The 26801-nt window shown below is 41.0% G+C and overlaps 1 protein-coding gene across 1 annotated transcript in view; it reads left to right on the top strand.

Annotated features, from left to right (window-relative positions):
* ptgfrnb (prostaglandin F2 receptor inhibitor b) overlaps window positions 1-26801 on the top strand; it is a 215015-nt gene that overhangs the window by 136392 nt on the left and 51822 nt on the right. The window contains exons 9-11 of the mRNA XM_061889699.1: window positions 183-402; window positions 491-678; window positions 3692-3799. Of these exons, the coding sequence (XP_061745683.1) occupies window positions 183-402; window positions 491-678; window positions 3692-3799 (516 nt within the window). The remainder of the gene's footprint in view (window positions 1-182; window positions 403-490; window positions 679-3691; window positions 3800-26801) is intronic.

The raw sequence follows: 26801 nt of genomic DNA, 5'->3' as shown, positions 1-26801 counted from the left end.
GTAACAGCGTGCTGAGTGTGCGCGCATCTGCTCTGAATCAGAAAAACTCCATGGCGTAATTGCTTATCACTTCCTGTTATGGGGTTGCCCCCTCCAGGGAGCGTTTCCTTCTGCCTGAGCTGAATGATGTCTTTCATAAAACTGACTGGTCGATTCATCGATCTACTGGTGGATTCTTCCAGGTCCATCGCTGAACGTCGCAGCCAAACGCATTCGTGAGGCCTCCGTGGGCGGGGCTACCTTCGAGATGAACTGCATGGTGACAACCGAGAACCTGGGTGAGGCGAGCTATTCAGTGCTCATCCAATCACAGGACAACCTGGGGAGCAGTGTGAGGACTATCATGACTCTAAGCCCTGACAACGTTATGCAGCACGGGGTAACCACAGACCCCAACCGGAGGTGCGTACCTGCTCTAAAACCGAACCCACTTGTGTTCTCGTTGAGGTCTGTTGGAATATAAAAACGATGTCCCCTTCTGTCCATATAGAGACAATCTGGTTTTGGTCAAGTCCAGTGCCACTGAGTTTCGGTTTCGCCTTGGCGGCGTCCAGTTGTCAGATCGAGGATTCTACTGGTGTCACGTCACTGCATGGACAAAACAACAACCGAGGCAAACGTGGACCAGCGCTGCAAGCGCCGAGTCCAACAAAGTCAAGATCGACTTTCAAGAGAACGGTGGGTTCAAATGGTTGTTTGCTAAAATTGTGTACTACCCACAATAATCTAGGGCAGGGGTCGGCAACCCAACATGTTGAAAGAGTCATATTGGACCAAAAATACGAAAAACACATCTGTCTTGAGCCGCAAAAATTTAAAAGCCCTATGTAAGTTTGATAATTAAGACAACACAGTAAATAAGTGTCTCAGAGGGTGGGATAACTCCTGGAAATTACTGGCAGAGATGTGTTTGTCCAAGTTAAAGGAAAGGACAGGCTGTCTTCTTCTAATGGATTTATTACAATCTTTGCAAGCTGGGTCTGGAACAACATGGCACAAAAACTGAAATGCAGACAATATTACATACAGTTAATGTGTCATTAAACATGCAAATATAAATCAAATACACAGTGGACATAAGTAAAGGAAATTAAAAGAACTCAAATATGCCCACAAATGAGGCATAGTGATGCAATATGTACACACAGCTAGCCTAAATAGCATATTAGCATGGATTATTAGCACTCTCTGCAAGTCAATAACATCAACAAAGCTCACCTTTTTGCAATCACGCACAGCATAAAATATTTGGTGGACAAAATGAGACAAAGGAGTGACATTATACACGTCTTTCTGTGGCAGCGATGGAGAAAGTTGTACGTGTAAACAAACTACGGTGAGTTCAAAGACTGCCAAAATCAGTAGGACAAAACGGCGCTGGCCAAATACTGTCATCAGTGAAGCATAAACACAAACATATTAAACAGTGGGCTTTCTAACAATTAGGAAGGTTTGTGTCATGTTTGTCCTCCTACAGAAACATTATTAAAACAACAAATATATTTCCTTCCCAACTTTTTCCATTTTTGAAAAAAATCTCGAGTGCCACTAGGACGGTGCGAAAGAGCCGCAGGTTGCTGACCCCCGACCTCGGCCCAGGCCTCAACATTCTCGCTTCTGTTGTTGAACTGTAACTTATAATAATAACAATTCACCCCTCTACAATATCCTGCCCTAATACCTACTGTGCAATAGTACCCTTCGAGTTCAATTTGTGATTGTTATTTATTACTTCGGTACTCTTGTCTTGTTCTGTATATTGTACAGTATTTTGTATTTCTATAGTGTTTTGTATATTGTACAGGATTGCTTGTTATTTTTATTGGATAGTAGTCCGATTATTTCAATTGTTGGTTTTTTCCTTTATTACCTCTTGTGTTATTTATTTTACCCCATATTTGTTCCCACAACCGCACCTTAAGTTGTAGTCTTTAATCTCGTTATATGCAAATATAATGACAATAAAGTCCATTCTATTCTCTCAACCCCACTCCGAAAACACAGTTTGAACAAAAACAAAACCTTATTTCATCCAACAGAATAGCAACAAAGCAAATCTATTACGATTTCTTGCATGGTGTTCATGTCTGTGATTGACAGCCATGAACACCAAACATTGCATCCCGCCATCAAATTCAGCCCAGGTAAGCGCATGCATCAATGCGGCCTTGACCACCCACTCGTCGACTCCCGACTTAAACAAAGATGCGGAATATGTGCACCAACCTGGCCTACTTTACATTGTTTGATGTGAATGGAATGTAGTCAGAACAAAAGTCTGCAGCTTAAGAAGATCAGATGAATACGTCTGAAGGATGATAGAGGCGGAGCTTAGCGATTTTAAATTTGTAGTGAAGGAGCCCTTGAACGCTGCTTCTCTTACTTAAATTTGTCTACTGCGTCCTCTCAGCTATTTTCCCCTCCCTTTTAACTTCAGTAAGTCCCTCTCTCTCTTGCTGGGACGTCTTCAAAGTGAAGCCCTTTGGCCAATCAGCCAGCTGCAGAGATCCATACTGCTGTGTCCCTTTTCCCTGCCTTCAAGTGTGTGTGTGTGTGTGTGTGTGTGTGTGTGTGTGTGTGTGTGTGTGTGTGTGTGTGTGTGTGTGTGTGTGTGTGCGCGCGCGCGCATTTTGCAAGTGTCCTAGAGTTGTGTGTCCAAATTAAAAATGTGTGTTGCCCCCAACCCGGGGACCCCGCACAAGATACACACATACTGTACATAGAAGTACATGCATTCATACTGAGATGTTTGCAAGTACGCCCTGTGTTTGCTTATTGGGATGGAAATATGTGTGTGTATGTTTAAGCACAAAACTGCACATTGATCGCTTGCCCTGAATGTGGAAGGAGCGTTGTAGACCTTTTAAATATACCGTATTTTTGGAGTATAAGTCGCTCCGGAGTATATGTCGCACCTGCCGAAAATGCATGATGAAGAAGGAAAAAAAACATATAAGTCGTACTGGAGTATAAGTCACATTTTTTGGGGAAATTTATATGATAAAACTAACACCAAGAATAGACATTTGAAAGGCAATTTAAAAAAAAAACTACAATGGAAACCCAGCTACTGACCGTATAACAATATCAGCACAACAATTCAACTGGTTCCTAATTGTCTTTTATTACATACAATTGTTTGAGCAAAACAAAGTACACAAAAACGACACTAAATCCCTAGCTTGAGGTAATCTCTATTCCTTATTTAGTAGACTTCATGGTTTGAAAATACAGCTAAGTTTCTTAGTGGAATTACTTGATCACTCTTCACCAGCACAATATCGCTGATGAATAATCCATTTGATAAAAGCTTAAACATTCCTCCCACATCCCTATAGATTTACAGCGTCCTCTTTCCAGTGTTCCAAAAGGAATTTCTAAGAAAACTCCTGTTCTTTTTTTACAACCTGGGTCAGAATCTACACAGTTGAGGCCCCTATTTCTAAGACAGGGTCTAATTTCATAGTGTAAAAATTGTTTGTGTACCTGTATATGCATGATGTGTGGATTTTCAAATATAGACACAAAAAAAGGAGGTAGGGCTAAATATTAGGAGCACTTCTTACACTGCAAGGCTTTTAAACAGACTTCATTCATTTTTCAGACATCCAAGGGGCTCTGGATGATCTGTTTTTTTTACAGTGTTATCTTTCAGTACACACTGCTGTTTGACAAAGTGTTTGTTTTCTAGGACCCTCCTTCTCCATCGCTATACATTCGGATACCAGTACTGTTTATCCATGGCACACCGCCAAGATGAAGTGTTCCATCCGCGTCTCTGGATCCTCACCAAAGACGGGTACAACAAACACACACACACACCCATAAGCTTATATTACACACATTCAAAGTCACCTCAGGGAGCCCAACCCTCACTAAAAATGGAGTTTTCAGCATTGGTGCATTACAGTCGTCCTTTGTTAATCGTGGCTAATTGGTTCCAGTCCTGATCATGGTAAATGAATTCCCACGAAGTGCGATGATTGCTAACAAATCCAATATTGTCATGGTTAGAACCAAAAAAAAAATGTTTTGGACTTTAATACATTTGATCTAAACATGAAATAATACTCAATATACAAACCCTGTTTCCATACGATTTGGGAAATTGTGTTAGACGTAAATATAAACAGAATACAATGATTTGCAAATCCTTTTCAACCCATTCTTGTTTTAGGTAGAGCTTCAGTCGTTCAACAGTCTGGGGTCTCCGCTGTCGTATTTTACGCTTCATAATGCGCCACACAGTTTTGATGGGAGACTTTTCTGGACTGCAGGCGGGCCTTAGATGGCAGCATATGTTGTTCCAAAACCTGTATGTACCTTTCAGCATTAATGGTGCCTTCACAGATGTGTAAGTTACCCATGCCTTGGGCACTAAGGCACCCCCATACCATCACAGATGCTGGCTTTTGAACTTTGCGTCGATAACAGTCTGGATGGTTGGCTTCCCCTTTGGTCCGGATGACACGATGTTGAATATTTCCAAAAATAATTTGAAATGTGGACTCGTCAGACCACAGAACACTTCTACACTTTGCATCAGTCCATCTTAGATGATCTCGGGCCCAGAGAAGCCGGCGGCGTTTCTGGATGTTGTTGATAAATGGCTTTCGCTTTGCATAGTAGAGCTTTAACTTGCACTTACAGATGTAGCGACCAACTGTATTTAGTGACAGTGGTTTTCTGAAGTGTTCCTGAGCCCATGTGGTGATATCCTTTAGAGATTGTTGTCGGTTTTTGATACAGTGCCGTCTGAGGGATTGAAGGTCACGGTCATTCAATGTTGGTTTTCCGGCCATGCTGCTTACGTGGAGTGATTTCTCCAGATTCTCTGAACCTTTTGATGATATTATGGACCGTAGAGGTTGAAATCCCTAAATTTCTTGCAATTGCACTTTGAGAAACGTTGTTCTTAAACTGTTCGACTATTTGCTCACGCAGTTGTGGACAAACGGGTGTACCTCGCCCCCATCCTTTCTTGTGAAAGACTGAGTATTTTTTGGGAAGCTTTTTTATACCCAATCATGGCACCCACCTGTTCCCAATTAGCCTGCACACCTGTGGGATGTTCCAAATAAGTGTTTGATGAGCATTCCTCAACTTTATCAGTATTTATTGCCACCTTTCCCAACTTCTTTGTCACGTGTCACTGGCATCCAATTCTAAAGGTAATGATCATTTGCAAAAAAAATATGTTTTTCAGTTTGAACATCAAATATGTTGTCTTTGTCGCATATTTAACTGAATATGGGTTAAAAATTATTTGCAAATCATTGTATTCCGTTTATATTTACATCTAAAACAATTTCCCAACTCATATGGAAACAGGGTTTGTAGTAGCCATAAGTATGTTCTACTGTGGTCAACAGTACTCAGCGGTAGCCTGAAGGATCCGTCAGGCGCCATTGTTATGACTGTTGCCTGGCCACTAAAACATTGTGGGTTATTCCTCTAATCTAGCTTCCATGTGCTAAAACCAAGGGCCAGCTCAGTGGCCTTGTGGTTAGAGTGTCCGCCCTGAGACTGGGAGGTTGTGAGTTCAAACCCCGGCCGAGTCTTACCAAAGACGCCAATAAAAATGGGACCCATTGCCTCCCTGATTGGCACTCAGCATTAAGGGTTGAAATTGGAGGTTAAATCATCAAAATGATGACCGAGCTCCCCCTCACCTTCTAGGACAGGGGTCGGCAACCCGCGGCTCTGGAGCCGCATGTGGCTCTTTGGCCACTCTGATGTGGCCCAGCTGCACATAGCTCAGCTGCATAATCAGAGGATTCCTGGTTCAATCCCCAGCTTCTACCATCCTAGTCACGTCCGTTGTGTCCTTGATGAAGACACTTCACCCTTGCTCCTGATGGGTCCTGGTTAGGGCCTTGCATGGCAGCTCCCGCCATCAGTGTGTGAACGTATGGGTGAATGTGGAAATAGTGTCAAAGCACTTTGAGTTCCTTAAAAAGATAGAAGAGCGCTATACAAGTCCAACCCATTTATTATCTAGCTAGCTTACGTGTTGTCGCCTTTGTTCACTCGTCAAGCCACAACGTTGACAGCTTTCTACTTGGCTGCTAATCATACATGGATGGTTACAATCCCAACACTGTTGGTTCCTAACCAGTTGTAGTTTTAAAGCCTATCCGACCCGCGGGCCTTGTCTTAAATTAATTATCAATGGCCCCCGGCATGATACCATAAATTGATTAACGTGAACCCCGACTTAAAGGGCTACTGAAATGAGATTTTCTAATTCACACAGGGATAGCAGGTCCATTCTATGTGTCATACTTGATCATTTCGCGATATTGCCATATTTTTGCTGAAAGGATTTAGTAGAGAACATCGATGATAAAGTTCGCAACTTTTGATCGCTAATAAAAAAGCCTTTCCTGTACCGGAAATAGCAGACAATGTCGTCACCGGTGTGAGGGCTCCTCACATCCTCACTTTGTTTATGATGTGAGCCTCCAGCAGCAAGAGCTATTCGGACCGAGAAAGTGACAATTTCCCCATTAATTTGAGCGAGGATGAAAGATTCGTGGATGAGGAAATTTAGAGTGAAGGACTAGAAAAAAAAAAAAAGGCAAATGCATTGGGAGCGATTCAGATGTTTTTAGACACATTTACGAGGATAATTCTGGGAAATCCCTTATCTTTCTATTGTGTTGCTAGTGTTTTAGTGAGTTAAATAGTACCTGATAGTTGGAGGGGTGTGGCCACGGGTGTGTTGACGCCAGTCTCTGAGGGAAGTCACGAAGCTGCAGCAGGACAGAAGCTCCGCTGATCTCCGGTAATAGACGACTTACTACCACAAATTTCTCTCCGAAAACTGCCGGTTGACATGTAGTCGGGATCCATGGTAAAGCTTCACCTACAGGAATTTTAAACAAGGAAACACTGTGTGTTTGTGTGGCTAAAGGCTAAAGCTTCCCACCTCCATCTTTCTACTTTGACTTCTCCATTATTAATTGAACAAATTGCAAAAGATTCAGCAACACAGATGTCCAAAATACTGTGTAATTGCGCGATGAAAAGAGACGACTTTTAGCCGTAAATGGTGCTGAGCTTATATGTCCCCTCCAACCAATAACATCACAAACACGCGTCATCATTCCGCGACGTTTTCAACAGGAAACGCCGCGGGAAATTTAAAATTGTAATTTAGTAAACTAAAAAGGCCGTATTGGCATGTGTTGCAATGTTAATATTTCATCATTGATATATAAACTATCAGACTTTGTGGTCGGTAGTAGTGGGTTTCTGTAGGCCTTTAACCAAGTTGAAAAACTTATTCGAGTGTTACCATTTAGTGGTCAATTGTACGGAATATGTACTGTACTGTACTGTGCAATCTACTAATAAAACTTTCAATCAATCAATATTTGATTAGTATTAGATCCGGCCCACAGGCTACAGCCGCCTGCTGCTGCTTTTGCACACACCAATACTCCATCAGTGTTGGTGCTAGGAATTTCCAAAAGGGTTCCCTGGTACCCCATCAAGTCATAAAAAAGGGGTCCCACGGTACATTTTTGGTGTCCCACACTGCAAAAAGTCAGTGTTCAAAAACAAGAAAAAAAATACAAAAATTAGGGGTATTTTATTTGAATTATATTATATATATTATTGTATTGTATATTGTGTATATATATATTGTATATGAATAGGGGTGGGACCTAATACGTTTATTTCTTCCCACTCCCTTTTGAGCCAATCTTGACATCTACAAAAGATTAGTCACATGTAATGTTTTCAATGTAGGTGTAAAAATAATGTATATATATATATATATCTTTTGTATTTTATGTCATTCTTTTGTTTTGTTTGCATGGCTCAAAATAAACCATTCATTTATTCAACTAAGCAAAATTATTGGCCAATAGAACAAGAAAATTCGGCTTGTCAAGACGTTCCGAGTAAAATTAGCTAACCTCAATGAACCCAAAAACATCTTAAAATAAGTATATTCTCACTAATTACAAGTGTACTTTTCTTGATAGAAAAAAAGAGAGACCTCTTTGCTCAATATGTTGATAAATATTCTTAAATTAAGTAAATTGTCTTGTCTTGTTCTGTATATTCTACAGCATTTTGTATTTCTATAGTGTTTTGTATATTGTACAGGATTGCTTATTATTTTTATTGGATAGTAGTCTGTTTATTTCAATTGTTAGTTTTTCATTTATTACCTCTTGTGTCATTTATTTCACCCCATATTTGTTCCCACTACCGCACCTTAAGTTGGAGTCTTTAATATCGTTATATGCAAATATAATGACAATAAAGTCTATTCTATTCTAAATGCCAGTGCCATTATCTTGACACTCTCAATTACATTTCTTAAAACCATCAAACTTATACTAAAAACTATTTTATTGTTCTTAATGGAAAGGCAACAAGGCGGTTGCTTGTTACTCTCGGGGTCTCCTAGCCGCTCAGGCAAATCATATGGTCTAAAAATGCATTTTTCCATGGACTACATGACATCGTCGTGCCAAGTGTGTGCTCTTTCAGACAACTAGTGTGCATATATTTAGCTCGGCCCCCGGACAATTTTTTTTTATTGTAATTTTGAAGAATTTATCTGAATGTGCTTGAACTATTTTTGTTCAAAATTGTTAGAAATAAGTTAAATGTTTAAATATTAACTGTCAGTTTACTGTACTGTGCCAACTCTACTACTATATGAGTACGTATTTTCTTTTGTTTCATTAAAAATAAAACGGCAAAGTCCAGTTGGCTGTCATCCTCTTAATTATGAGACACAACTGCGTCAAAATCATCCATTTTCTACCGCTTATTCCCTTTTGGGGTCGCGGGGGGCGCTGGCGCCTATCTCAGCAAAATCATGATTTTTTTATTTATGTTTGAAGTAAGAAATTATTACTGTAAAAAAGTAGTTTTATACTTGTGAGTGTTGATGACACAGCTTTGCAACAGTTGATATTCTTGTTTCAAGCATGTTTTACTCAATATAGGTCATAAAATCCCAACAACAAGCTGTATTATTGTACTGAGATAATTTAGGACCAAAACCCTTAAAACAAGTAAAACACTCTAACATAAAATCTGCTTAGTGAGAATAATGATCTTATCAGACAGAAAATAAGGAAATATCAGCATAATTTGAGATATTTAATCTTACTTAGATTTCAGTTTTTGCAGTGTGCATTTTTTTTGTACCGTTTTATCTCATATTCTATATTTTTGGGGGGGAAAAAGTTGTAAAAAACGTTACTTAATTCATATTGAAAAAAAAATTGAAAAAAAATCACATTTTTATGCATATGTAAATGTATTCCGTTATAAACATTCATTCACTTTCTTCGCTGCCGGTATTTTTTTCTGTATTTGTACTGTAATATTTTCAGATTGTGTTTGTTCTATTTTTGGCCGAAGTAAGACCGATGAAACAATCTGAAGTTGTCTTTATGTTTTAGTTTTAATGCCATGATTTTAACTGCCCGGCCCGCGTGTGCACAGATTTTCCTCCATGCGGCCCCTGAGCTAAAATGAGTTTGACACCCCTGTTCTAGAGGATTTATTTGTAGCAAGCAAGCAAATGTATTTTTGACATGACTGCTGTCAACACTGGTCACAACACAGGAAGTACATTACCCAAAGGGGCGTGGCTGTAGGATAGAGTTGTCAAACTTTCATGTTGCATGTTATAGAATTTTACATTTAAATTTCAATGATGATAATGTTAGTAAATTACTAAAACATTTTTGTGGTACATTAAATGTAAGTGTCAAAAAGCCTATCAAAGGATGTTAGTAGATGAGAATAAATCTAAAGGTAAAATATAGTGTAGAAATGCACCCAATGGCTGGAAATTTAGTCTTGATTTCCATCCATCCATCCATCCATTTCCTACCATTGTTCCTTTCGGGGTCGCGAGTGGTCGCTGAAGCCTATCTCAGTTGCGTTTCGGGCGGAAGGAAGGCAGCGTACACCCTGGACAAGCCGCCATCTCATCACAGAGTCTTGATTTCTACTATACTTAAATAATTAAAGGCCTACTGAAATGAGATTTGTTTGACATTCTATGTGTCATACTTGATCATTTCGCGATATTGCCATATTTTTGCTGAAAGGATTTAATAGAGAACATCGACGATAAAGTTAGCAACTTTTGGTCGCTAATAAAAAAGCCTTGCCTTTAGATTAGATTAGATAGATAGTACTTTATTTATTCCGTCAGGAGAGTTCCTTCAGGAAAATTACAATTTTCAGCACAATCCCATTCAAGTTTAGACAAACATTACAGGGAGACAGAACAGGATCGCTGACGGGTCTGCCGGCTTCCAGCGCCCCTTACAAAAAAGATGAGATAAAGGTAAACAAAGGGGGGAGGGGGGGGAGAAAAAAATAGAAGATTAAAATAAAATTTAAAAAATCGGTCTTTGCCTGGGCCCTGGAGAGGAGGTGCAGACTGAGGCCAAGGGAAAAAAACAAATAAATAAAAAAAATAAAAATAAAAAAACAACTCATAACCATGGTACACATCCCTCTTCCATGTGTGTAAGAGGGAAACATCAAAGAACACAGAGGACATTAAAGCAGCACATAAAACCAGACACTTCTACATACAGCTATAAATAAAAAGTAAAAGAAACATATCCCCTGTGGTGGCCTCTGCGGTGTTCCACGCCATCGTCTGCTGGGGTGGAGGGAGCATGGTCAGAGACAGAAGCAGACCCAACAAAGCAACCAAGACAGCCGACTCCACTCTCGGCCAGTGTCCAGTCCGCATGGATGAGCGAGGATACGTCCAAGGTGACTGAGGTGTCCGACACCTGCTCACCCAGTCAAGACACCGCGAAGCCTCTCCGTCCCAGTAGCTCAGTGCTAGCTCCGCAGTCCTGTCCCTTCATCCGCATCTCCTCCAGTACATCCAAACATACTCTGGTGTAGCAGACACCCAGCAGCTGGTCTCCATAGCCAAAAGGCTCCCGGGAGGCAGATCCAGAAGTCCACAAAAAAAGCACCACAGAGGTCACGAAAGTGCCACCCCTTGTCACACAGTCCCAAAGGGTCCCGGCCCAAAAGGCAAAAAAAATATAATAAGACATGAAAACGAGGGAAACACAAAAGGATGACACAAGAGCACAGAGCTCCTGCCTACAGCAGCCACTACAGCAGCGCCATCTTGGAAAAAAGTTGTAAGTCCCAACTTTACCGGAAGTAGCAGACGATGTGCGCGTGATGTCACGGGTTGTAGGGCTCCTCACATCCTCACATTGTTTATAAAGCGACAATTTCCCCATTAATTTGAGCGAGGATGAATGATTCATGGATGGGGATAGTGAGAGTGAAGGACTAGAAAAAAAAAGCGATTGCAGTGGGAGCGATTCAGATGTTATTAGACACATTTACTAGGATAATTCTGGAAAATCCCTTATACGTCTATTGTGTTGCTAGTGTTTTAGTGAGATTAAATAGTACCTGAGAGTCGGAGGGGTGTGGCCACGGGTGTGTTGACCACGAGGGTCTCTGAGGGAAGTCACGCAGCTGCAGCGGGACGGGAGCTCCGCTGATGTCTCCGGGAAGAGCCGACTTAATATCACAATTTTCCTATCCAAAAACTTGCTGGTTGATGCAGAGAAACATGTTCGCTTGACCGCTCTGTGTTAAAGCTTCACAACAAACAAAGAAACACCGGCTGTGCTTTGATTGCTAAAGGCAGCTGCAATCCACCGCTTTCCACCAACAGCATTCTTATTTATAGTCTCCATTATTAATTGAACAAATTGCAAAAGATTCAGCAACACAGAGTCCAAATTACTGTGTAATTATGCAATGAAAAGAGACGACTTTTAGCCGTGTGTGGTGCTGGGCTGACATGTCCCCTCTAACCAATAACGTCACAAGCACGCGTCAACATACACGTCATCATTCCGCAACGTTTTCAACAGGAAACTCCGCGGGAAATTTAAAATTGTAATTTAGTAAACTAAACCGGCCCTATTGGGATGTGTTGCAATGTTAATATTTCATCATTGATATATAAACTATCAGACTGCGTGGTCGTTAGTAGTGGGTTTCAGTAGGCTTTTAACTATAGTTCCATGTCCGTGTGGGACGTCGCATCGGTCCCAACTTGAACTGTGGGCAGCTCAGTGGCCTTGCGGTTAGAGTGTCCGCCCTGAGACTGAAAGGTTGTGAGTTCAAACTCCGGCCGAGTCATACCAACTACTATAAAAATGGGACCCATTGCCTCCTTGCTTGGCACTCAATATCAAGGGTTGGAATTGGGGGTTGAATCACCAAAATGATTCCCGAGCGTGGCCACCACTGCTGCTCATTGCTCCCCTCACCTCCAAGGGGGTGAACATGAGGATGGGTCAAATGCAGAGGTTGATTTCACCACACCCAGTATGTATGTGTGACTAGCGTTGGGACTTTGACTTTTAACTTTAACTTAAAGGCCTACTGAAATGAGATTTTCTTATTTAAACGGAGATAGCAGGTCCATTTTATGTGTCATACTTGATCATTTCGAGATATTGCCATATTTTTGCTGAAAGGATTTAGTAGAGAACATCGGCGATAACGTTCGCAACTTTTGGTCGCTAATAAAAGAGCCTTGCCTTTACCGGAAGTAGCAGACGATGTGCGCGTGACGTCACGGGTGTGAGGGCTCCTCACATCCTCACCTTGTTTATATTGTGAGCCTCTAGCAGCAGGAGCTATTCGGACCGAGAAAGCGACAATTTCCCCATTAATTTGAGCGAGGATGAAAGATTTGTGGATGAGGAAATTTAGAGTGAAGAAACAAATAAATAAAAAGGCGATTGTATTGGAAGCGATTCAGATGTTTTTAGACACATTTACTCGGATAATTCTGGGAAATCCCTTATCTTTCTATTGTGTTGCTGGTGTTTTAGTGAGTTAAATAGTACCTGATAGTCGGAGGGGTGTGTCCACGGGTTGTGTTTACGCCAGTCTCTGAGGGAAGTCTCGAAGCTGCAGCACGACAGAAGCTCCGCTGATCTCCGGTAAGAGGCAGCTTATTACAACAATTTTCTCATCGAAAACTGCTGGTCGACATGTAGTCGGGATCCATGTTCTCTTGACCGCTCTGATCCATAGTAAAGCTTCACCTCCGGGAATTTTAAACAAGGAATCACTGTGTGTTTGTGTGGCTAAGGCTAAAGCTTCCCAACTCCATCTTTCTACTTTGACTTCTCCATTATTAATTGAACAAATTGCAAAGATTCAGCAACACAGATGTCCAAAATACTGTGTAATTGCGCAATGAAAAGAGACGACTTTTAGCCGTAAGTGGTGCTGAGCTAATATGTCCCCTCCAACCAATGACGTCACAAACACGCGTCATCATTCCGCGACGTTTTCAACAGGAATTTCCACGGGAAATTTAAAATTGTAATTTAGTAAACTAAAAAGGCCGTATTGGCATGTGTTGCAATGTTAATATTTCATCATTGATATATAAACTATCAGACTGCGTGGTCGGTAGTAGTGGTTTTCAGTAGGCTTTTAATGATCCCTGATGTGGAATATGCTTGAAAAAAGTTTACATTTTTAAAATATCCGTGGATGTACTGAAGCAATGATATTTAAAGAGCAATGTACCAAGTGATGACCACTTGTAATCTAATAAACCAATGGTTCTCAAATGGGGGTACGTGTACCCCTGGGGGTACTTGAAGGTATGCCAAGGGGTACGTGAGATTTTTCAGAAAATATTTTAAAAATAGCAACAATTCAAAAATCTTTTATAAATGCGGTATGTTTATTGAATAATACTTCAAAAAAAATGAATGCAAGTTCATAAACTGTGAAAAGAAATGCAAAAATGCAATATTCAGTGTTGACAGATAAGATTTTTTGTGGACATGTTCCATAAATATTGATGGTAAAGTTTTCTTTTTTTGTGAAGAAATGTTTAGAATTAAGTTGATGAATCCAGATGGATCTCTATTACAATCCCCAAAGAGGGCACTTTAAGTTGATGATTACTTCTATGTGTAGAAATCTTTATTTATAATTGATTCACTTCTTTATCTTTCAACAAGTTTTTAGTTATTTTTATATATTTTTTTTCCAAATTTTTCAAGAAAGACTACTACAAATGAGCAATATCTTGCGCTGTTATACAATTTAACAAATCAGAAACTGATGACATAGTGCTGTATTTTACTTTTTGATCTCTTTTTTTTTAACCAAAAATGCTTTGCTCTGATTAGGGGGTACTTGAATTAAAAAAATGTTGAAAAAAGGTTGAGAACAACTGTAATAAGCTATACCTAAAGCTAAAGGTGACTGAAATGAATCCAAAATGTAAAAAAGTTGTTTTCCAACTTTTCGGTCTGATGCAAAGCAACATGTATTTTGTCATTCATAATTACAAGTCACACCTAATTTACTTAGTGTTACTCTCTTTTCACTACGATTCCACTATCACTCCCTCCTCGACTTTCACACACAGAAATAGACAGTACAGCACAATTTGCATATGTGCAGTCAGTGATAACCTGTCAGCAGCACTGCTAATAATAATGCTCCAGTGGTTCATGAGGAAACGTGGCAAAAACCGCTGCTAAGTCACTCTCTACCTGGTGTTTATTTCCAGATTCTCACTGTGCGCTTTCCTAGAGTGATGACATTTTTTGTTGGCCTCATTGCAACATAAGAACGTCAAGCGCTGGCCAAATGAATGACCCTACCACACTCGCGCTTCTTTTACCTCAGCTGTCGCCGTGTCTTCATTCCACCCGTTTCTTCTCAAATCCCTCCCTCCTTTCTTCAGCATGCATCCCATCCATTCTGTTTAACTTAAACATGTCACATGAGCTCATGTGCCGCTCTCTCCCTCCCTCGACCCATCTGTCACCATTCCTCTTCATCTCTCGCCTCATTCCTTTACCCGCCGCAGCATGATTTATACATTAAATCCCTTCAGCAAGTTTATCAAACAGAGTACTCTTCTCCCGGATGTCATATTGATGTTGTCCTGTTACATATGTAAACACGTTTCCTTGCACAGGAATGTGCGCGTGCTAGAGATGCGCGGTTTGCAGGTCGGGCGGGTGACATGACGAAAAAATTGATTTTAAATAGATTTGGACGGGTGGCGGTTGAACCATTCGGAAATATTTAATATACATAGTTCAGGGATCGGCAACCTTTACCACTCAGAGAGCCAATTTGACCCGTGTCACAAAATAAAGAAGACAATAGGAGCCGCAAACGTTCTCGCGAATATTTGCTGGCGGTCACCCAGAAAACAAGAATAAGGGAGTGCTATGAAGCCATTGCCTTTGACGCCTTCTACAACATGTTGCCAGTCCAGCAACATGTTGTTTGTGGCTTCCGCAGATACACGCACACGACTGCGAGGCATACTGGGTAATACAGAGTACACTGATGGTTGTGATATAAACAATTTCAACACTCTTACTAATATGCGCCACTCTGTGAAGCCACACCAAACAAGAATGACACACATTTCGGGAGAACATCCTCACAGTAACACAACATAAAGGCAACACAAAAAATACCCAGAATCCTTTGCATCCATGACTCTTCCTGCTTATATTATACACCCCGCTAACACCAAACCCCCCCTCCCCCGTGCGTCGGTAAGGTGGGCGGGGTTGGGGGCTCGGGGGTGTAAAATATAGTCAGGAAGAGTCATGGATGCAAATGATTCTGGGTATTTGTTGTGTTGCGTTTATGTTGTGTTACTGTGAGGATGTTCTCCCGAAATGTGTTTGTCATTCTTGTTTGGTGTGGCTTCACAGTGTGGTGCATATTAGTTGTTTATATCACAACCATCGGTGTACTCTGTATCACCCAGTACGCCTTTCAATCGTGTACGTGTATCTGCGGTAACTGCATACAACATGTTGCTGAACTGGAAAGCAGTTTGTACATGTTGTAGAAGGCGTCGAAGGCAATGGCTTCATAGAACGCCGTTATTCTCGTTATTTGGATGAATACCAGTAAATATTCGCGACAATGGTTGCGGCTTTCATTGTCTTCTTTACTCTGTGAAACAGGTCAAAATAGCTCTTTGAGTGGTAAAGTTTGCCGACCCCTGATCTATAACAACGGGCGGGTGGCAGGCGGTTGTGGTTTTGATAAAATGTTGGTTCGGGTGGATGACTACTTTAGTGATGCGGTTGCGGATGGTATAATTGCCTATCCGCGCATCTCTAGCGTGTGTACAACTTACCAGTAGATGCCAATGTTTTCCCTGCATTAATGAATATGAACAGTCGTGGTCAAAAGTTTACATATACTTGTAAAGAACATAATGTCATAGCTGTCTTGTATTATGGCCAACCAGCTCAATTTTTGTTTGATCTGACCACAGAAGTTTCCTCCAGAAGGTCTTACCTTTGTCCATGTGATGTCAGATGAAAGAAAAATTTATCTATTTGGCCACAATACCCAGCAATATGTTTGGAGGCGAAAAGGTGAGGCCTTTAATCCCAGGAACACCATCTCTACGGTCAAGCATGCTGGTGGTAGTATTATGCTCTGGGCCTATATTGCTGCCATTGAAACTGGTGCTTTACATAGAGTAAATGGGACAATGAAAAAGGTGGATTACCTCCAAATTCTTCAGAACAACCTAAAATCATCATCCCGGAGGTTGGGTCTTAGGCGCAGTTGGGTGTCCCAACAGGACAATGACCCCAAAAACACGTTAAAAGTGGTAAAGGAATGGCTAAATCAGGCTAGAATTAAGGTTTTAGAATGGTCTTCCCAAAGTGCTGACTTAAACGTGTGGACAATGCTGAAGAAACAAGTCCATGTCAAGAGGAGTGATCAACAATTCAACCAGAAGGTTGCCAGAAGCTTGTGAATGGCTACCAAAAGTGCCTTATTGCAGTGAAACTTGCCAAGGGACATGTAAGCAAAAATTAACATTGCTGTATGTTAGGGCTGGGCGATATGGCCTCTTTTTAATATCTCAATATTTTTGGGCCATATCATGATACACGATATATACCTCGATATTTTTTCTCTAGGCTTGAATTAACACTTGATGGATATAATCACACCAGTATGATGATTCTATGCTGAATTAATATATGCTCATTTAAAATGTTCATGCAGAGAAGGAAATCACAACTAAGTCAATTGACCAAAACTGTATTTATTAAACAGTTATTAAGCAGTGGCACAAATGTTCATGTCATTTCCAAAACAGAAAGTGCAAGACTGTCAGAGACATTTTAAAACAAGCTATTAGTGCACTTTTGTGCATGATGTCACCAAGATGAAATATCAAAACAACACTAAATTAAAGTGCACTTTTTATACAGAACGCCACTACAATAGTTTAAAACAAATAAAGTGCACTTTTGTGCATGATGTCACACAAGATAGTTCAAGCTTCCTATACTGTACATACTGTATATACTGTTATACTATTTGATCTTGCACCGGTACTGTATTTGACTACTGTACTTCTACTTGTACTGATACTTCTACCATAACTACTGTGACTTATTGTGCAACTTAATTGTTTTGTAATTAATGTACATCAGAGCTATTCAATTTTCTGTATTTTTTTGTATTTAGTGAATTAGATTCTGCAACTAGTATTTGGATCCCACTGTACGCAATAAATAATTGAAGAGCATGGAAAAAATAATTTCACTGTGGTGTAGTCTGCATGTGACAAACTTGACTCTTGAAACTTGAATAAGTGTCAACTAAAAATGAGCTGCATAATAGGAAATCAAACAGTGTTCGTCCTTTGCTATGTGGTAGGTTACTGCGGACATTATCTCCTTTTGTTGTTGACAAATTTTTTCATACGGTGTTGATGTGCAAATGTTTGCCTCGGCATTTTGATGGTGTGGGCCTGTGGCACCGAATGGAGATGTTGACATGCGGAGTAAACACTCTTCATTCTCTAGCAGGTGACTTTTCAAATGATGCTACATATTAGCAGTGCTGCTACTTTTTGTAGTAACACTTTTTGCCCCACTTAACAAATTACGGTTGTCTGTTCGACAATGGACCCCCTGCTGTTTTTCTTGGGAATTAATTCTTCCTTCATTTGTTACCAGATTTGCACTTTCTTTCTCTCGTATTACCACTCGCACGGCTCCGCTAGCATCACAGCTAACGTTACTCATGCTGCTACCTCTCTGCTCCGCGAGGGCGTATACGTATGTGACGTATGACGTGACAGTACGTGACGTATGTAAGAAGGTGTGCTTGCTGTCTGTGAGAAGGAGAGACAACAAAGAGTGGGAAATGTCTGTAGTGTAATGCCCGCAGCTAAAAGCAACTGCGTGAGAACGTATACTCAAATATCACGATATAGTCATTTTCTATATCGCACAGAGAAAAACCCACGATATATCGAGTATTTCGATATATCGCGCAGCCCTACCGTATGTATACTTTTGACCCACCAGATTTGGTCACATTTTCAGTAGAGCCATAATAAATTGCTAAAAGAACCAAACTTCATGAATGTTTTTTGTGACCAAAAAGTATGTGCTCCAATCAGTCTATCACAAAAAAATAAGAGTTCTAAATATTACTGGAAACTCAAGACAGCCATGACAATATGTTCTTTATAACTTTTGACCGAGACTGTATACAAAGGCCTACTCAGTGGCCTAGTGGTTAGAGTGTCCGGTTGGGAGTTAAAATCCCGGCTGAGTCATACCAAAGACTATAAAAATGGGACCCATTGCCTCCCTGCTTTGTACTCAGAAACAAGGGTTGGAATTGGGGGTTCAATCTCCATAACAAAGACGGAGGCATTTGACCTTCCTTTTTGTCAACAACACATGTAGCTGAACTTTATTGGCCTCAGGCATACAAAAACATTCATCATCTCTCCCAAAGTTATTTGGGTATATACGCACACACATGTCCCCCACCCTTGAAATCAACGCCTTCACCACTGCTTAATTCCTCTGGGGCTGTGGATGGCTGAGCAGCGTGTTGGTGTGATATACGTGCTATGTCTGTGTGCCATGCTATGTGAGTTTTTTTTTTCCTTAGACTTAGTCTGGACCCCTACTGAGGGGGGGGTGGCATAGCTCGGTTGGTAGAGCGGCTGTGCCAGCAACTTTAGGGTTGCAGGTTCGATTCCCGCTTCCGCCATCCTTGTCACTGCCGTTGTGTCCTTGGGCAAGACACGTTACCCACCTGCTCTCAGTGCCACCCACACTGGTTTAAATGTAACTTAGATATTGGGTTTCACTATGTAAAATGCGCTTTGAGTCACTAGAGAAAAGCGCCATATAAATATAATTCACTTCACTTCACTAGCCTTAGACTGATATTTTTTTACTCCCCCTCCTCTCACCCAATGTTACCCTTTTCTCACCTTTTTAAGGAGCGCCGTAAAAATGGCTGATTCGTTGGCGGTCTCGTCTTATCTCCCTGTAATGTATGTCTGCTCTTAGCGGGACTTGTACCAAAAAATCCATTTCGTTGTACTTGTGCAATGACAGTAAAGATCTATTCTATTCTATTCTATTCTATAAATGATTCCCGGGCGCGGCACCGTTGCTGCCCACTGCTCCCCTCACTTCCCAGAGGGTGATCAAAGGGATGGGTCAAATGCAGAGGACAAATTTCACCACACCTGGTGTGTGTGCGACAATCATTGGTACTTTAACTTTAACTTTAAAGGGGAACATTATCACCAGACCTATGTAAGCGTCAATATATACCTTGATGTTGCAGAAAAAAAGACCATATATTTTTTTAACCAATTTCCAAACTCTAAATGGGTGAATTTTGGCGAATTAAACGCCTTTCTGTTTAGCCCTCTTGAAGCGATGACGTCAGTACGTGACGTTGCCTAGGTAAGAAAGCCGCCATTTTCATTTTCTCAAAAACATTACAAACACCGGGTTTCAGCTCTGTTAGTTTCCGTTTTTTCGACTATTTTTTGGAACCTTGGAGACATCGTGCCTCGTCGGTGTGTTGTCGGAGGGTGTTACAACACTAACGGGGAGGGATTCAAGTTGCACCACTGGCCCGAAGATGTGAAAGTGGCAAGAAATCTGCCGCCAGACCCCCATTGAATGTGTTGGAGTGTCTCCACATTTTAGCGGCGATGCTAAGACAGACATGGCACAGAGATGTATGGATAACCTGCAGATGCATTTGCAACGATAAAGTCAACGAAATCACAAAAGTGAGTTTTGTTGATGTTGTTGATTTATGTGTTAATCAGACATATTTGGTCGCGGCGTGACTGCCAGCTAATCGATGCTAACATGCTATTTAGGCTAAAGCTGTATGTACATTTGAAACTATATTACATTTCCTTCCACCCACATTTAATGCGAAAAAAACACTTACCAATCGACAGATTTAAGTTGCTCCAGTGTCACAAGATGCGAAAGTCCTGATCGATTGGTCTGCACATTTTACTGGCGATGCTAACGCAGCTATTCGGCCATGCTATGGCTATGAATAGCGTTAGCGTCAATAGTTATTCGCTCAATAGCTTCAGTTTCTTCTTCAATACTTTCATACTCCAACCATCCGTTTCATCCATCCATCCATTTTCTACCGCTTATTCCCTTTTGGGGTCGCGGGGGGCGCTGGCGCCTATCTCAGCTACAATCGGGCGGAAGGCAGGGTACACCCTGGACAAGTCGCCACCTCATCGCAGGGCCAACACAGATAGACAGACAACATTCACACTCACATTCACACACTAGGGCCAATTTAGTGTTGCCAATCAACCTATCCCCAGGTGCCATCCGTTTCAATACATGCGTAATCTTTTGAATCGCTTAAGCCGCTGAAATCCGAGTCTGAATCCGAGCTAATGTCGCTATATCTTGCTGTGGTATTCGCCATTGTTTGTTTACATTGGCAGCACTGTGTGACGTCACAGGAAAATGAACAGTGGCTTCGGGAGAGCGAAAATAAGGCACTTTAAAGCTTTTTTTTTTAGAGATATTCCGGGACCGGTAAAATTTTGAAAAAAAACTTCAAAAAATACAACAAGCCACTGGGAACGGATTTTTGTTCTTAACCCTTTTGAAATTGTGATAATGTTCCCCTTTAACTTTACATAAAATTCTCAAATTCATGTTTGTTTGATGTATTGGCAGTATAGAAAAACGTCGCAGTGTTGCGTGGCACAAGGGCTGAACGTTGAGTAATAGAGCAGCTTGCAACCTGCTGTCATGTGACATGCATCGACAAAGGTGTGCCGAGCCTTTGCTTCCTCAGCTCCTCAGCAAACAACATCTCCAATGGGTGTGACAAGTGTTTTGTTTTGTAACTCCAGCCATGCCTTTTCTGGTTTTATTGCACGCACCATCATTCAGATCAAATGTCAGTTGGGTTATTGGGCAATATTGCTGCAAAGTAATGTGTGTTGTTTCCAGCGCACTCACCTTTTGTAACGCCGTCTATGGATTGAGCAACTGCAGCACTACATTCCTGAGAAGCTTTTCAAAACGGCTCTCCTGTTGGTGCTTGTTTTTATGACGGGCATTTTTTTTAACACCGAGGTGCACCTTTTGCTTCTTACTCACTGTTTCGCCAGTAATCATATTTATTGTGGTGCTCTGCTACAGAGTATGCGAAAGCATGACAGAAGATCGTGTCATAATATATGTCCACACGTGTCTGTGCCAATTAAAAAACACTTTTACTTAAATTTAACGCTATAAATATTTTAAATGTTATTTAAAAAAAATATTCCTAGTTCATGTCAAAACATCAGTTGGCAATGTAGCTAAGCTCCATCAAGCAGTGAGGCTTTCCATTCAATTTATTCACTATAGCAGTCTTTCTCCACCTTTTCGTTTCGCTTACCGTATTTCCTTGACTTGCCGCCGGGGCGCTAATTGATTTAAAACCTCTTCTCACTCCGACGCTTACCAAAGGCACGCGGTACATTTAGGCCTGCGCTTATAAATTTGAGTCTGATGTAAGGATGCCATCATGAAAAGCACATTTAATAAAAAAAATTATGGTCTTACCTTTACTTATAAATGAAGTCCATGCGCAGCTCCTTCTGATCAAAAGCATCGATAACTTGTTTATAAAAGTCTTCCTTATCTTTCTTCAGTTTTAAAAGTCTCTCTGTCTCGATGAAGATCTTCCTTTAATACCTCCTGCTTCGATTGAAAGTCCAGTCTAGAAAACTGTTTTATTTTAGGTATGTAATCCTCCATGTTAAAAGTGCAAGCGAGAGGAAAAAATAAACGATCGCTGCTCACTCTTGCTGCTTGTCGTCACTTCTTCTGCAGCCGAGTAGTCGCAAGAAGGATCACTAGCGCCCTCTGCCACCAGGAGGCGGGAGTCGTTTAATGACTCATATTTGACACACGCAGCTACGGTAGATTAATAAAACATAGCTGCTTACTGTTCTTTTTAGCATATTCAATAGCTTAATATTAATGCAGTATGAACAAGAATGTTTTAGTGTAGACAAATACAATCATCATGCTGGTGTGATTATATATACCGTATTTCCTTGAATTGCCACCGGGGCGCTAATTAATTTAAAACCTTTTCTCACTCCTGCGCTTACCAAAGGCATGCGATAAAAGTAAGCATGCGCTAATTGTTTTAAAACCTCTTCTCACTCCGCACTTACCAAAGGTATGAAGTAAAAATTTGAATGTGATTTAAGCTTGGACCTTAAACTCTACTGAATAGCTCTTAATCTTCTTCTCTTTATGCGATTTCAAATTATTGAAATCAGCCTCCTCCGTTTTGAAAATGATGACAGGTATAGTGACACTTACGCAAATTATTTTGTGTAACGAGTTTGACCCGGCGGAAATTCTAGACTTGCTGATAAAAATAATATTTTGCCAAACGAGTTCGACGCGGCGTTAATCCTGAGCTATAAGCATGCGCTAATTATTTTGCGAAACGAGTTTGATCCGGCAGTAATTCTAGGCAGGCGCATACTATATACCCGGCGGAAATTCAAGGAAATCCGGTATTTTATATCAGGAAAATCTCACAGCCCAAGCGTGTCATGACTTATCAGTGTTTCCCATAGGTCAGGCATCTATTTGCGGTGGTGTGGTCGGGCGGCAGGGGGTGTTAGCGGCGGCGATGACCAAGAAGAACGCGGAGTTGGAATATAATTACAACACTTTATGTACATATTTATATACATATTTAAAAACATATTTACATATTTATATAATATGTAACTACAAGCAATATGTAACAGACAGAGTCCCATTGCTTTTATGAGCGGTCGAGCGAGTCAAAAGCCGAAAAAAATAAAAATAATAAAAAATAAAACATTTATTTTTTTTATTTTTATTTGTGGCGGCCGTAATTCTTTCGTGGCGGGCCGCCACAAATAAATGAATGTGTGGGAAACCCTGCTTATTATTTTGTGTGAGTGGCAGCAGGTGAATTGTTTTTGCCATGCAATGGAGGAGCATTTCATTGTTCTGCCTGTCATAGTTAGATGAACAAAAATGTATATTAGTCCATTAGTACTGAAGTGAATTATATTTGTATAGCGCTTTTTCTCTAGTGACTCAAAGCGCTTTACATAGTGAAACCCAATATTTAAGTTACAACTAAACCAACGTGGGTGGCACTGGGAGCAGGTGGGTAAAGTGTCTTGCCCAAGGACACAACAGCAGTGACTAGGATGGCGGGAGCGGGAATCGAACCTGGAACCCACAAGTTACTGGCACGGCCACTCTACCAACCGAGCTGTAGTAATTAGTTATGTCTCGATCAGTATTTCTGGCCTCGGATCCCGATCCAATTTTTTGGCCTCAGATCTGATCCTATTTTGAGTCCTGATCGGATACTTTGACAATAGATTATACAGTAACTACATCTCATTTATTAATAACCGTGTTACAAAAAAGATCAGTGAGAATAATACATAATGTTGGACATAGGGAACATTCAAACTAGGGCTGGGCGATATGGCCTTCTATTAATATCTCAATATTTTTAGGCGATGTCACGATACTCAATATATATCTGGATATTTTGCCTTAGCTTTGAATGAACACTTGATGCATATAATCACAGCAGTTTGATGATTCTATGTGTCTACATTAAAACATTCTTCTTCATACTGCATTAATATATATCACTTTTAAAGTTTAATGCAGAGAGGGAAATCTCATTTAAGTCAATTTAGCAAAACTGTATTTATTAAACAGTTATTTTATTTCCCTGAGGGGATTAATAAAGTATTTCTGATTCTGATTAAGGAGTGGCACCCCCCTGGGAGGTGAGGGGGGCAGTGGGCAACAGCGGTTCCGCGCCCGGGAATCATTTTTGGTGATTTAACCCCCAATTCCAACCCTTGATGTAATGAGTCCCATTTTTATAGTCTTTGGTATGACTCGCCCAGGGTTTGAACTCACAACCTTACCGATCTCAGATAGGGTGAAAAGCTCTGCAATCCGAGAGGAGCTCAAAGTAAAGCCGCTGCTCCTCCACATCAAGAGGAGACAGATGAGGTGGTTCGGGCATCTGGTCAGGATGCCACCCGAACGCCTCCCTAGGGAGGTGTTTAGGGCACATCCAACTGGTAGGAGGCCACGGGGAAGACCCAGGACTTGGGAAGACTATGTCTCCCGACTGGCCTGGGAACGCTGGTATCCCCCGGGAAGAGCTGAACGAAGTGGCTGGGGAAAGGACAGTCTGGGTTTCCCTGCTTAGGCTGCTGCCCCCACGACCCGACCTCAGATAAGTGGAAGAAGATGGATGGATGGATAGAGGAATTGTTATATATATATATATATATTTTTTTTTTTAGGTAATTCATTCACGGAATGAGATAAACGCCAAAGAAAGAGAAGTTTAGACAAAGCTTAAACACAAATGTGGTTGGAAAATGTTCATCCTGGCTAGAATTTTCCTGTAAGTCGATAAACTATAAGCTAAAGCAAACAAAAATGCACAGAAATTACAGTCACAAACACCCATGTGGTGGCGTAGCCATGATCTTGCAGTGAAAAGACAGAAACCTGACGTGTGTGCCACCCTCTTTTTAAAGGGGAACATTATCACAATTTCAAAAGGGTTAAAAACAATAAAAACCAGTTCCCAGTGGCTTTTTGTATTTTTGGAATTTTTTTTCAAAATTTTACCGGTCTCGGAAGATCCCTAAAAAAAAAAAAAGCTTTAAAGTACCTTATTTTCGCTATTTGCGATGCGACTATCTATTTCCCTGTGACGTCATACAGTGCTGCCAATGTAAACAAACAATGGCGAATACCACAGCAAGATATAGCGACATTAGCTCGGATTCAGACTCGGATTTCAGCGATTTAAGCGATTCAACAGATTACGCATGTATTGAAACGGATGGTTGGAGTATGAAAGTATTGAAGAAGAAACTGAAGCTATTGAGCGAATAGCTATTGACGCTATTCATAGCCACAGCATGGCCGAATAGCTGCGTTAGCATCGCCGGTAAAATGTGCGGACCAAACGATCAGGACTTTCTCATCTTGTGACACTGGAGCAACTTAAATCCTTCGATTGGTAAGTGTTTGTTTCGCGTTAAATGTGGGTGGAGGGAAACGTAATATAGTTGCAAATGCATCTGCAGATTATCCATACATCTCTGTGTCATGTCTGTCATCGCCGGTAAATAGCATGTTAGCATCGATTAGCGTAGCATGTTAGCATCGATTAGCTGGCAGTCAACATCAACAAAACTCACCTTTGTGATTTTGTTGACTTTATCGTTGCAAATGCATTTGCAGGTTACCAATACATCTCTGTGCAATGTCTGTTTTAGCACCGCCGGTAAATAGCATGTTAGCATTGATTAGCGTAGCATGTTAGCATCGATTAGTTGGCAGTCACGCCGTGACCAAATATGTCTGATTAGCACATAAGTCAACATCAACAAAACTCACCTTTGTGATTTCGTTTACTTTATCGTTGCAAATGCATCTGCAGGTTATCCATACATCTCTGTGCCATGTCTGCTTTAGCACCGCTGGTAAATAGCATGTTAGCATCGATTAGCGTAGCATGTTAGCATCGAATAGCTGGCAGTCAACATCAACAAAACTCACCTTTGTGATTTCGTTGACTTTATCGTTGCAAATGCGTTTGCAGGTTATCCATACATCTCTGTGCCATGTCTGCTTTAGCACCGCCGGTAAATAGCATGTTCGCATCGATTAGCTGGCAGTCACGCCGCGACCAAGTTTGTCTGATTAGCACATAAGTCAACATCAACAAAACTCATCTTTGTGATTTCGTTGGCTTTATCGTTGCAAATGCATCTGCAGGTAATCCATACATCTCTGTGCCACGTCTGCTTTAGCACCGCCGGTAAATAGCATGTTAGCATCGATTTGCGGAGCATGTTAGCATCGATTAGCTGGCAGTCACGCCGCGACCAAATGTGTCTGATTAGCGTATAAGTCAACATCAACAAAACTCACCTTTGTGATTTCGTTGACTTTATAGTTGCAAATGCATCTGCAGGTTATCCATACATCTCTGTGCCATGTCTGTCATCGCCGGTAAAATGTGGAGACACTCCCGCACATTCAATGGGGGTCTGGCGGCAGACACTTTCGCATCTTCGGGCCAGTGGTGCAACTTGAATTCCTCCCTGTTAGTGTTGTTACACCCTCCGACAACACACCGACGAGGCATGATAGTCGAATAGTCGAAAAAAACGGAAAATAACAGAGCTGAGACCCAATGTTTACAATGTGTTGAAAATGAAAATGGCGGCTGTATTACCTCGGCGACGTCACATTCCGACGTCATCGCCTCCAGAGCGATAAACAGAAAGGCGTTTAATTCGCCAAAATTCACCCATTTAGAGTTCGGAAATCGGTTAAAAAAAC

This window comes from Nerophis ophidion, linkage group LG27, assembly GCF_033978795.1.
Source record: "Nerophis ophidion isolate RoL-2023_Sa linkage group LG27, RoL_Noph_v1.0, whole genome shotgun sequence".
Taxonomy (NCBI): domain Eukaryota; kingdom Metazoa; phylum Chordata; class Actinopteri; order Syngnathiformes; family Syngnathidae; genus Nerophis; species Nerophis ophidion.
The sequence above is the reverse complement of the archived record's forward strand: the minus strand, read 5'-3'. Positions and strand labels throughout refer to the sequence as shown.